The sequence below is a fragment of the Nothobranchius furzeri genome, chromosome 5 (assembly GCF_043380555.1).
Source record: "Nothobranchius furzeri strain GRZ-AD chromosome 5, NfurGRZ-RIMD1, whole genome shotgun sequence".
Taxonomy (NCBI): Eukaryota; Metazoa; Chordata; class Actinopteri; order Cyprinodontiformes; family Nothobranchiidae; genus Nothobranchius; species Nothobranchius furzeri.
The window spans coordinates 62,555,239-62,569,299 of record NC_091745.1 but is presented as its reverse complement, the minus strand read 5'-3'; the positions used below and the strand labels follow the sequence as shown (position 1 = coordinate 62,569,299).

At 42.6% G+C, this 14,061-nt stretch overlaps 1 protein-coding gene across 1 annotated transcript in view; it reads left to right on the top strand.

Annotated features, from left to right (window-relative positions):
• The window catches only part of LOC107379164 (raftlin), a 188,851-nt gene that overhangs the window by 101,374 nt on the left and 73,416 nt on the right, over window positions 1–14,061 (top strand). Inside the window, exon 4 of the mRNA XM_070551002.1 lies at window positions 3,210–3,318. Coding sequence (XP_070407103.1) covers window positions 3,210–3,318 — 109 coding nt within the window. The remainder of the gene's footprint in view (window positions 1–3,209; window positions 3,319–14,061) is intronic.

Genomic DNA, 14,061 nt, shown 5'->3' with positions numbered 1-14,061 from the left:
CTGAGTCACTTTTCGTTTACCCTGTAAAGGGTCGTTTTAGCACATGCTGGCTCAAGAGAATGATCTAAAAATACGAAAAAGTTGTAAAGTATTCTTTTAACACCTAAAACTCACTTTTTGATTATATATTCTCAGACTGCTGTCTAGTTCACGGGCAGTAATTCATCAGCAGAATCACTTTTCACACTTCAGTGAACTCTGTGTAATTTGAAACCACAGATTAACAGATGATGCTGCCTCCACACAGCTAAAATAAATCCCAAAGCAAGTCATTAACAGGTAGCAGACAATTAGTTTCCATGTGAACATCCGGCTCCAGAGGGAGCGATTAGTCTGACACAAGGTGGGCCGCCGTGAAACAAGGCAAGTGACCCATTTGTGGTGGGGGGAGGTGGTATGAGCAGGTGTGCTCGCCCAGGAGGGAGCTTCAGGTAGGTGGGCAGGCAAACAGACTTTTGACACCCTTCTAACCACGCGAGGCCTCTGCGGCTGACAGCTGCTGCTTCACATGGAGAGGATGGACTGCAGGTGATGCAGCTGCTATTTTTAACCCGGAGGCTCCTTGCAGGAACAAGAGCTCCATGTGAATAGCTGTTCCCTCTTTTGCCTTTGGAAGACTGGAAGAGACTCTCTGAAGGCTGAGCATCAGAGGATGCAACCTAAACAAGCTTCTCATCATGTTTTATAGAAAAGTAAACTTGCACAGATACACCTTTTTTTATATCTGCAATACAATCAGAAATTAAAAATTTCATTCATCTGATGGACAGAACCTGCAGATTAAACTCGGAGGAGTTCTGTTTGGATTTAAGAAGGTAATAATAAACACACTGCTCTCTGTGAAGGTCAGAATCAGTGCCACTCTGATTTTTGTTTCCTGAAATCGAGCTCGAAGCACCTGCAGGTGGTTATGATTTATCTCGTGGCCGACACAGAAACCTTTCCAGGCTGAGGCATCAATCTCCCGCCGTCATACGTTTGAACGCTACAGCAGTGGGAGGAACGAGAGCCGGTCTTCAGGCCATCATGATGAATGTTAGCTGGACCCAAAGGATCTGATCACTCACACAAACGGGTTTAATCTGAATATTGGCCTGATTTTTGTATTCTTTCATCCTGGGGATCAAAAATAAACCCAACCTCAGTATAATGAACCCCAAATGACACGTAAGGTCACGTGTGCTATCTGAGAAGGAATAAAGCAGAAAATCATCAAGCAAATTCTTGAAATGAGACTGGAAGAAGGAAGGAAAATGAAAGGAATAAAGGCTTATTGTGCTCTCCAGCTTTCATTGAACAGAAAAAAAAGGCCTTTTTACCTTCCAAGTCTGGCAGTTTGGACTGTAAAGGGGTACTTGAAAGGATAATTTACCAGTAAGAGGCTGAGCCAGCTCTGTGGGGAAAATGGGCTAAAAATTGGAATATTTCAGTCTTCGCTGCTTCAGCTTGATTGTAACCAAGAGATTTTTACATTTCACTTAAAGATTAAAATAAAAGTGCTTATAGTTTGATTTGGATCCCGTGATACTTAAAACATGTAACAATTAGATTTATTTTAGAGAAAACCCAAAGTTTCTAACAATATTTGACGTTTTAACAGCTTTTTTTTCATTTGAACAAGTTGGTCTGGTTACAAAAATAGATTTTTTAAATTATTCTGAAGCACATCAGTTTATGTATTTTTTACATTATTAATTTTAAATTAATATTTTAAAAACATTGTTGGTGGGTTGTAATTAATACAGAGAGACCATAATAGTCACCATCAAGGCTTCCAAGTGGAGATGCACCAGCTCTGGGTGGTCTCCAGCATGAATGAATGCCTTATGAGGCTCGGGTGCTCCTGTTTTAGGAAGTAGAAGTCAGTTGGATGAGTGGTGCATGATCTGCTCCTCTGATTGGCTAACAGCGGCATGACTCATCTAATACTTTTATTTTCTTTTTATTTTCTTTCTTGGGTAAAAAACACAACATTGATGTATTATCTCTACTTATAACACAAGATCCAACGTGCTCCGCCATCTTGTGGAGGTGTTAATGGTAACAATTAGCTTCTACTAGCCGAGGTGCACTCTGCTTTCTTCTGTGGGCGATCCCAAGCCAAGGTGAGCGGGGCCATGTATGATCATTTCCCTGTGATGTACAAGAGAGTGAATTTCTCTTATCTGACTGTTTCCCCCAATATTTCCTTTCTGTGGTTAATGTGGAGGATTAATTGATTCTTTTTTATTTATTTATTCCACCGCTTGGCAGAAAAACTCAAACTGACTCAAAGTAAGACATTGACATGTTCGCTTACATGATGTGTGTAGATGGCAGGAGGGGCTACAAACATGACCTTTAACAGACACGCCCACTTGCATGCATCTTTTAACCTCTCTCTCACATCAGGTGTCTGTGTAGCCAGAGGCCACGGTGAATGCTAACACACACACACACACACACACACACACACACACACACACACACACACACACACACACACACACACACACACACACACACACACACACACACACACACACACACACATGCTCTGCTGCACACAGAGGAAAAGGGTGTGTTTGTTAGTGTGTGGGAGTGAATGGGGGGGGGGGGGTCTTTGCCTTGTCAACAGGATGAGGAGCAGGGAGGTGGGAGCTGGAGCATGAGTCTCTTCTGGGCTGATACTGGGATTTCCTCCACAGCTCAGAGGAGGAAAACACAGCTTCATATAAATAGACTCTGCCCCCTGAAAACACCTCGACTCTGTTTGCTTTCATCTGTGTGTGTGTGTGTGTGTGTGTGTGACTGTGTGCGTGTGTGCGTGTGTGCGCACCACCCACAGGGCAACAATAACATTAACAAAGCTCCTTGATGCAGTGTAATTTGTTGATATAGGCCTGCTTTGTGCGTCTGATGCCCGGCTCTGTTAACACCACCCTGTGTGCAGAAGCATCATGACTGCAATTTACTAATTCTAGACTCCGAATGTGCATTTGAATGAGTGTAAATGAGTGTTTGTTTGTTTCAGCAGCCTGGTTGACTGAGAAACTCATTGTCCTCTCTCTCTCTCTCTCTCTCTCTCTCTCTCTCTCTCTCTCTCTCTCTCTCTCTCTCTCTCTCTCTCTCTCTCTCTCTCTCTCTCTCTCTCTCTCTCTCTCTCTCTCTCTCTCTCTCTCTCTCTCTCTCTCTCTCCCTCCCCCCCACCCCCACCGTGATGCCTGCAGGGTGGAAAGGAGCCAGCCACTCTGTCCACCGTATAAGCTACAGCTGGAAGAGTGCCTATCTGCTGAGCAGGTGCCCACCCCCGAGCTCATTCAGGGCTACGTTAAGAAGGTAGGACTGCTTTACAAATGCCAGGCTGAAGGTTTTGTCAGGTTGAGCTCAGCAGGAGCGAGGAGTGTGCACCAGGAGGATGGAGGAAGAATCATCAGTGGTCCCTTCAGAAAGTGGGATCATCTTGGGTGGAACACAAAAACCAGAAACCTTTTCCTCCTGCCATTGTTAGACTTTTATTTGAATAAATCCAGAAATATGAGAGTCGGACAGTCTGATTTCTGACTTAATCTGGTTCCTTATTGTGTCTCTCTGGAACTCACCTGGACCTCACCTGAAGCTTTTCTTAATTTAACACCCATGAGATAAAATGTGAGGGAATTTTGAGAGTGAAAGGCCACCAAACTGACAGGCAGCAGGCTGAATTGTGCACAACGTGAGTCATGATGAGATATCTGATTGAACAGCTGCTGGTTTTGTTCACAATTCTGTCTTGCCCACAGCCCAGTGAGAAGCTTTACCATAAGAACAAAAATAACATTTACGTCATTAAATAGATATATTATTAAATATGTTATACACAATTCTTATATTTCCTCATATTTTAATACATTTGCAGTGGGCTCTTGTAGAAATGAATGTCTTGAAAGTTTTCCGGGGGTAAAATAGCTCCGGTGCACCATTTTGAGGACGAAGAAGTTCTATCAGAAGAGAATGAGGCAGATCATTAGAGGATATGGACTCATATTTCCTGATATTGGAACAAATCTCCTCTGATTGGCTAACAGCAACTCAACTCTACCATTTACGCTTTCGGCTTTGCAACAAGGATGTTTGATTTCCACCAAAAACACAAACCTGAAGAAGTTCTGCTGTGTGGTGGAGTTGCTAAAGCTAATGGTTAGCTTATTTTTGCTGAGACGTTCTCTGTTGTTTCCTGGATGCTAAACCAACAACAGCCTTCCAGTGCCGAGTCAAGATGGGTGACTCCATGAATGTTAAGTGACAGCGTGATGTAGATTTGTCAGGATTTTCAAATCCTAGAGTTTCGCCGTTTTTTTCTATCATGCAGGAGTTAGGTGTAGGAGACTATTTTCATGTTCAGCCTGCATGAAAAACTCAGAGTGACGGATTATAATCAGAAATAATGATGCTTTTTTTGTGAAGTTGACCTTTAATATCTTTGAAGCTCACCCTTTACTCTTTTAAATTCACATTATTAAAGAGTATCACATAGAACCAGAGAAGTCAGAAAAATCACCTCATTTCTATCTTCATTTAATATTTTCATCATTTAAAGTCATGTTTATTTTATCTTATCACTCAACTGCCATCATCATCATCATCATCATCATCATCATCATCATCATCATCCTTTGACTAACAGCTTGTCACTGAAATGACGTGAACTATTTTTGAAGAGTGACAAAATGAATACTTTATCTCATTTCCACCTTAAATAGAACAAACATGGAGGAGTTCGAGTCCTTTCGTGTCAGACTCGATTGAAGGGGAGTGCTAAAGCTTTGATTTAGTTTCATCGGCTTCAAAAGTAGCTGGTAAATGTATTTGTAGATTGTTGCTTCAGTAAATTCAGGTAAAGATTGGTTTTAATATAAAAAAATGTATAAAAGGTTTTGGCTGGACTGAGATCTGGTGACTGTTAGCCTAGTGAACTAGACCAAATTCTTGCTTTCTGGTCATAAAGGGATGGACATGGTCAGCAAAAAGACTCAGGTAGGCTGTGGTGTTTAAACCAGGCTCAAGTGGGTCTGAGGGGTCCAAAGTGGGACCAGAACACCACAATTACCATTACACCTGCAGCTGTAGCCTGAAGCCTTGAGACAAGGCAGGATGGATCCATACTTTCATGTTGGTGACACTAAATTCTGACCCAACAGTTGAAATTCAGACTCATCAGAACCAAGAAAGGTGTCTCCAGTCTCCCCTGGTCCAGTTCAGGTGATGCTGTGTCAATTGTAGCCTCAGGTTCCTGTTCTTATCCGACAGGTGAGACACCAGGTGGTCTGCTGCTGCTGGAGTCCATCTGGAGCAGCTGGTGAGCTTCTGCAGAGCTTGGTACAAACCAGAGCTGTTGCCTTTTGACCCGTCTCTGTAGACCCTAGAGGTGGTTGTGAGTGCAAATCCCAGTCCAGCCAGTTTGAGATCTCACTTGTGTATTCCTCATGTAATTTCACTTCTACAGCTGAATGTGTTGCTCGTTTCCCCGGAGCGGAGGAGTGAGGTGTAATAAAAGTGGCCCGTGGAGATGCATCAGCAGGTGTCATCAGGATGTTTTAAAGGTGTCATGCTGCTCAGCTGTGCTGCTTTCAGGTGTCTGAACTCAGCATAAAACACTTAAAGGTTGTGTTTGATCCCTGGAATCTGTGGTTTTCATTCTATAGACGAGATGAATGCAGGAGATCTGGATTCTTATCCAGCCATTAGATAATGAATCGGCTCTTTAGCGTTTCTCTACGTTTACAGTCGCGCTGCAGCAGAAAAAGCTTGTTGGAAATGGCACTTCAGATGATAAATAGGACAAAAGCTCGGTCTTGAGAGAGCATCGTGGTGATTTAAAGCTCCTGCCTGATCTATCTATTACAGACGGAGATGTGGGGCCTTTCCAGCCTTTATGTACATTTCATCCATCGATTAGTCGTGCGCCCACAGTCCTGTAGGAGCTCATTACTGTTGCTTATCGTTTTAATCTTCTGAGCTGCTGTAGGAACAGAAAGCCTTGCTAGAAATCCCTTATAAAGGAAGTTGAGGAGGAAAGACACATCCCCTTCAGCTTCTCACTCTCTTGAACATTTCTTTCTCTTTTCCCCTTCCTCTCTGTCTTCTCCTCTGTCATTATCATTTCAGCTTCTTTGTCTGTCATCTCTCGCTCCGTCTCCGGGGTTTTCAGCTTGACCTTCAGACACCTCCTCCCAGTGCCACTTTAATAACTTATAGGGGAAATAGGAAATGTGGTCTCAAGTCAAAATTGAAATGGGTTTTTCACTGCAGGCTGTTGATATTCTGCTGGCAGAGCACGCTAAGCTACTCCCAGAATATTTTTCATCAAATTTGTGCTCTGCTTCGTTTTGGTTAATGAAGAGAAGTGAAGCGATTTCGACCTCCAGACCTCATTTTCTTGACCCAAAGACAGCTCCCTTTTAGCCACTGAGACTCGTCTGTTCGTTTAGACGAAGAGGTTCCGAAAAATGTTCATTTTGGGATTTAGCCTTCATTTTTTCTAGCCTCAATAATATAAATCCTGCACAGAACTGAACTTAACCCATTTTAACCCTTCAGGACTTTTGTTTATCTGCTATCAGAATGATAAATATAAATATTCATCCTTTCATACATTTGATTTGCTGTTTCATCTAAAACCTAAAGTCAGATTTGGGTTTATTAACTTAAAAAATCCTCAGAGATGCATCTGATTCATACAGAGTATAATATAATATAATGTTGTAAATATTGTTTATGTTAAAGAACTAATTAAAACAGTACAATTATGTTGTCCATTCAAACAGATAATGATAATAATAAACAGATAATAATTGGTACAAACAACATTTTTCTTTCCATCTGAAGATCAAAAATCTGATCACAAAACTTTCTTTTAAGCAGAAAAAGTTCAGAGAAGTTTTTTCTTTTTTTTATGCCCAACGAGTTTGATGTACCAGTGAAATAAGTGCAGAAAAATGCTGAATCATGAAAAAAATCCTGATTATTAAAATGTGACATTTTTAGCTTGAAAACACAAATTTATTAAATAAATTTTATTTATTTATTTATTCATTCATTCATTTATTTATTTATTTATTTTTGCCTTAACTGCATGATTAGCCACAAACAGAGAACATATTTTAAATTTCAACTGTTTGTTTCATTCATTCAGTCTTCAAATAAATTCTATTCTGAACTGATTGGCAAATAATATTTAACTTTTACACTGCAAAAACTAATTTTAAACATTTTATCTTACTTTTAGTCAAAAAAATCAAAATCAAATCAAATCAAATTAACTTTAATTATAGAGCGCTTTCACATGGCCAAAATGGACAAACAAAGCGCTGTCCACCAATAAAAAGCACCACCATAGGACAGAGAAATGACCATTACAATACAATAAGAAATCCATGTAAAATATAATAATAAATCTGTTTAAAATACAATAAGAAATCCATTTAAAATACAATATAAAAACCTGAGTGCAAGTTCACAGTCCAATATTCGATCTACGTCCCCCAACTTCAAAGTCCAAACGCCAGCGAGAACAGATGTGTTTTTAGTCTTCCTTTAAAGGTTTCTAATGACTTGGCCTGTTTTACATCAGCTGGCAGCTCATTCCAGAGACTTGGTCCAAGTACTGAAAAGGCACGACTCCCACGAGACTTCAGGCTGTACCTAGACACAGTTAGTAATCTCTGGTCAGCTGACCTAAGGGAACGCACCGGGACATGTTGGTGAATGATTTCAGAAAGATATTTAGGAGCCCCTGAGCTTAACGCCTTAAACACAAACAGGATGACCTTAAACCTGATGCGATAAAAGACCGGGAGCCAATGCAAGGCACGTAGGACTGGTGTAATATGTTCAGACCTCCTGGTAGATGGTAACAACCGAGCTGCAGCGCTCTGAACCGCCTGGAGGCATGCTATTGGAGCTTGCCTAAGCCCCGCATATAGTGAATTACAATAATCCAGCCTGCAGGTAACAAAGGCATGGATTACAGTTTCCAAATGACTATGGGAAAGGAAAGGCTTAATTTTCGCTATGCAGCGTAGATGAATAAAGCAAGATCTCACAATACCGTTCACTTGAGCATCAAATCTGAGTTATTCGTCCAGTTTTACCCCTAAGTTAGTGACCACCGCCTTCTGATGCGGTGCCAGAGTGGAAAAATCAAGCCCTTGGGCACCTCCTAGGGTCTTTGGTGGCGTAAACAGAATTACTTCAGTCTTGTGTTCGTTAAAACACAATAAGTTCTGAGCCAACCATAGCTTGATGTCCTCCAGGCAGTCCAACAGAGGTTGAATGGTGCATAAACCACCACGCTTAATTGGAAAAATGACCTGGTAATCATCAGCATATAGATGGAATGACACGTCATGTTTACGGAATAGTTCACCCAGGGGTAGGAGATATGAGGAGAAAAATAGTGGGGCCAAAATTGATCCCTGGGGAACTCCCCAAGGCAGCTCAGCCAGATCGGAGGAACAGTCCCCCAACCTCACACAAAAACTCCTCCCAGTCAAGTAAGATCTTATCCACTTAAGTGCCTGGCCCGTATAATGCCTACAGACCGCTCCAGTCGGTTTATTAGGATGTTATGATCAACGGTATCAAAGGCTGTCAAGTCCAAATGTCAAGTCCAAGAGCACCAGAACCACAGCATCACCGGAATCATTTGCCAATAAAATGTCATCAAGGACCTTAAGCAGTGCAGATTCAGTCCTATGAAAGCAGGGATGTGTTTATTTGAAATTCTGGCAATATGATACACATCACGATACAGGGGAGACGATACGATATATCATGATATTTGCGATACATTCAGTCAGACGTTACAAACAATTTATTTTACTGAATTTATTGTAAGAATGTTCAGTAAACAGTCCAAACTGATACGTAACATGTTTAACATGAGGTATCTGAACCATGAGGGAGAGATTTACATTTCAATGGTGGAAACAAAACTCACTGCACACTGCTGCCAACTAGCGGGTGGCGATTGAATTGCACAAAACGAAAAGAAAATACACAAATGTTTGCATGTAAATTCTTTCAAGAATTTGATACACGGCTTTCGAATATCGATGTAATAATTACAGGGAAAAATCACGATATATTGCCATATCGATATTTCCGATACACGGCTTTTGAATATCGATATAATATTGCTGGAAAAAATATCACGATATATTGCCATATCGATATTTTCTTACATCCCTATATGAAAGGGTTTAAACCGAGATTGAAATACTTCTCCAATTTCCCATTCCTGTAGAAAAGATGTCAGTTGGATAAACGCAGCCCTCTCTATGGTCTTTGAGATGAAAGGGAGTGTAGATACAGGTCTGTAATTGGACAAGATTGTTGGGTCCATCCCTGATTTCTTAAGCAGAGGTCGTACCACCACCTGCTTTAGGGGAGTAGGGACTTCCCCAGATATCAAGCTGCGCTTTACAATTTGCAGTACGTGATCACCCACTACTGAAAAAACTTCTGTCGGTAGCCTTGCCGGGAGAACATCAGTTACTGCCCCTGTTGGTTTAAGTCTCATGACCAGATTCAATTCAATTCAATTCAAAAATACTTTATTAATCCCAGAGGGAAATTGATTGCTGTAGTAGCTCAGGATAATAATAATAATCAAGTCATCAAAGAGTTGTTGTATATTACAATGGCTGTTGGCAGGAAGGATCTCCAGTAGCGGTCAGTGTTGCAGCGAAACTGAAGAAACCTCTGACTGAAGACACTCTTCCGTTGTTGGACAGTCTTGTGAAGAGAATGCTCAGGGTTGTCCATCATTTTCTTGATTCTCTGGAGAATCCTTCTTTGCATGATCTCCTCCAGTGGTTCCACAGTCGTCCAGTCGTCCACAGATCCTCAAGCTCTGCAAGAGTTAATGGTTGAAAACCCTCCAGTGCCTTTGGAACACAGAGATCTGCATAGGGGGCATGCTTAAGTGGTGGAATAGAGGCCCTTGTCACCCTTACCTTGTCCACAAAGAAGTCCAAAAACTTGTTACATGACTCAGTGGTGTACTCAATTGCAAGGGGCTCATTGACATTTAAAATAGAGTCCACTGTTTTAAAAAGTATCCCAGCATTCTGAGAGTTTAAGGAGATTATGTTGGCAAAGTACTTTCTCCTTGCATCTTTCACAGCCTTCTGATAGCCAATCCAAAGTCCTCTTGTTAGGTCAAGCGAGCTCTGGAGCCCATCCTTTTTCCACCTCCGCTCGAACTTCCTGCACATCCTTTTCAGTGCTCGAGTACTCTCAGTTAACCATGGCTCCTTTTTAGCTTTAGGTTTCTTTACCCGTACTGGGGCTACCACATCAAGCGCCATGGTGCATGCTGAGTCAAAGTGTATAACAAGCTCATCTGTGGTCCAAGCTCCGTAGTCTTGCTCCGCACCCCCCATAGAAAACACTGCGGCAAACCCAGCAGCTGTAGAGTTATTTAACATCCGACAGCGCTTCATCGGAGCATATTGTTGCACACGTTTGTGATTCCAGGCCACATCAAACAATACTGGCCTGTGATCTGAAAAATAGGCTTCTTGGACCTGCAGGTTTGAGACTCCTACACCCAGTGACAGCACCAAGTCCAAAGTATGGCCACTAACGTGTGTGGATTGGTCCACTAACTGAACCAAATTAAAAGAGTCCGCAAGATTTAAAAAATCTTTCACCAAAGGTTTATCCTGACAGCACACATGTATGTTAAAGTCCCCAAGAAGTAACACTTGATCATACTTAGGAGTCAGCTCGCCAAGCAGTTCAGTAAAATCATCTATAAAATCATAGTTTTGTCTCGGTGGGCGATATAGGAGAGCAACCAGTAGCTTGAGAGCATCCCAGCTGACAGATGCAGAGTTCAAAGCTGGTAGGCACAGAGGATGGATATACCTGCCTACACATAATTGATGACTTAAAAATCACTGCCAATCCTCCACCACGCCCCGAGGGTCTCGGAACACTAAAATATGTAAAATCATCCGGGAGAAGTTCCACAAAAGCAGCAGTTTCATCTTTAGGGTCCCAGGATTCAGTAACACACAGAAACTCCAGGCCATTTGTTTCAATAAAATTGTTCAGAATAAAAGTTTTATTCATAATAGATCTGGCATTGGACAGCGCAAACGTGATGACGGAAGAAGATGCTGTTATACTCAAGCCTTCTGGATCCACTGGCGAGGGCACTGCTGACTCACATATCACCTCACGTAGATTTTGTCGGTGAACTCCTCTCTCGCAAGCTCACCGCTGTAGTGCAGGGCGCCGCGACTGTATCATCCCGCCGCCGCACACCACCGACACCAATCCGGAAGCCGCCAGATTCAACGGCACCGGATCCAACTGGTGCTCCGACGTTCCACCGTCCCCCTCGGAGCCAACAACTCCGCACACAGCATTCAACGTGCCACGTCGAGCCCATCCCAGCTTCATCCGGCGTCCGGCATGCTTCTCCTGTCTCCGGCGCCTCCTCCATCTAGATAAGTTTACCACGTAGCGCACGTAGCCCAAAGAACCATCCAGTAGTGGCGATCTATTCTGCCCAAAACCTCCAGAGAACGATAAGCCTTCAGCTGCTTGGTGGATCCCGAGCAAGGTTGTACGATCATACACCCGGATTGAACTGCTAAATTGCAAGGAAAGAAAGACTAACATGAAGCAGAAGAAAAGCTTCAGGAGCAATAGACGAGCTGCCACACACACCGGCGCCATCTTCACATCCCACTTATCTGCAAAAACAGAACTACTTAAAATAAAGTAATTCCTAAATATGATCCAAATGTTCTTTTTTTGAATATGAAAAAAACTGTGGGATAAGCAATTGTTGCTTGGCTAGAATTTTTTTTACTAGTAAATTAATGTAACTTTAATGTCTTTTGCTCATTTAACCTACTTTTGCTTAGCCCACTGGCAAATTGTTTTTATTCAAAACAAGAAAATTTGGAGCTATAGAGGAGGAGCCTCTGAAAAAAAAAGAATTCTGACTTTAGATCATATTAAGACTATTTTCCTTATTTCAAGTAGTGCTGTTTTAGCAGTAAAAACATGTTTTGTTTTATTTTAGACTAAAAATAAGATAAAATATCTAAAAGCAAGGCTCTTTTACCTTCTTGAAAATCAGTTTTTGCAGTGATTCTGATTTTTAAGGTTTAAAATGAGCCGATCACTCCTCAGCTTACTGATGCTAATTCTAGGCTATTCATTATTATTATGATACCATTTTTTAAATATTTCCCCTACAGCACCTCACCCAGCAGGAGTTTACACTTCAGCTAAACAAGGTTGGGCACTTTTTAGATCTCAGCAGTTCATCCTTTCGATCTCTTGTTACTCCATCTAGTGACGAGCTCTCTGATTGGCTGACATGCTGCTGCTAACCCTTACTGCCTTAACTGACCCTTGCATCATACTGTGTATAATTCATATGAACTTTAATTCTTTATGAGCTGGATGGGATGTGTTGTCGGGTCAGATGAAGCCCAGTGGTCTGCTGGGATGTAAACGTGTTACCGTAAAACCTGGATTAGAGGTGTCATCTGCAAAGTTTCACAACATCACAGCTTCTCTTTGTGTTTCACAAAGTAGAACATAAAATAATAATTGTTAGCATCAGCTCAGCTCAGATTTTCCACCTTTCTGATGATATTTGGACCAAACAACTTGTTTTCACTGTGGCGATTCCATCATGAAGGCCCAATTTGCTGCCTGTGTTAAACGACATGAAGCATTAATGTAAGGGTGTAGTCGAATACATTTTTAACTATGACCAATAAGATGTGATGATTCCATATAAATCTGAAATATATATCTGATTGATCTTTGAATGTTTAATCAGAAGATTCTAGGGTGCTTTGCTTATTTGGAGTAAGATGGCGCTTGCGCACGGTCACGCTGCGAGCTGCTCGTCCTCTTTACGCACTGATACCTTGCTTTTTATTGGATTTTATTGGCGTTTTATTGGCTTTTATGCACTTTTCCTGTCGCTGATCCCTTTTTTGAATGGTGTGGATCCTCTGCTGACATATGATCGAGCTGTGCTGCTGAGGCTTCGTCCTTCCGTTGATGTCGCCGGCAGCGCGCGCTGGGAACCGGGCTGTGTGAGCCATGAACCTCACGGACGATGCTGCTGGTTGAACTGCCCGCGTGCTCTCTCCACCCAAGCCGTGATGTGTCGGCCCTCTGTCCGCCCCAGCTCGAGAAGGAAGCATCGGAGAAGACGAGGAAAGAGAGGTAGCCGGCGCGTGAGACGTCGGCCTGGATCCCTGAACAAGCGGCTGGCCCGATCCGGCCCAGCTTCTGACCCGATGGTTCCAAGATGTCTCCTGGATTACTCGGCACCCTGCTCAGGGAACTCGGCCGGCTCTGAGGGTGAACCGGCACCGCGCCACGGCCGATCGGCTCGAAGATCTCGCCAGACTGGGGTTTGCTGGGAGAATCTGCGCTCGGTTACGGGCACAGAGTTAGAGGGGACTGGGTCCGTGCGCGATCTTGGTGCTGCAGCCCCGCTGCAGACCCGGTTTGGTTTGGTCAATGCCAGGTCTGTGCTGAACAAATCTTTTATTCTTCGTGACTTTTTTATTCAGCATGACTTGGGTTTTCTCTGCATCTGTGAGTCCTGGATCCCGTTTGGTGACACAAGTTCCCTACTCGAGCTGATACCACCTGGCTGCTCGTGTTTTAATACCCCCAGACCACGGGGCAGAGGTGGAGGGCTGGTTGTTGTTTTTAAATCCAGCTTTCCTTGTAAACAGCTTAAACCCACCATGTCATTTTCTTCCCTTGAACTGTGCTTATTTGAACTGTGCATCTCCCCCGCCTGCTTTGTTGTGCTGATTTATCGCCCTCCAAAGACTGACTCTAACTTCCTTAATGATTTCTGTGATCTTGTGGCAGACTGCATCCTAAAATATGACTATGTCCTATTTTTTGGTGATTTTAACATCCATATCTGCTGTCCTGACAATGTGCTCGCTAAAGGTTTTTTTAATTTGCTAGATTCATTCAATCTAACTCAATGGGTATCATCCCCAACTCATGCCAGGGGTCACACCCTGGACCTGG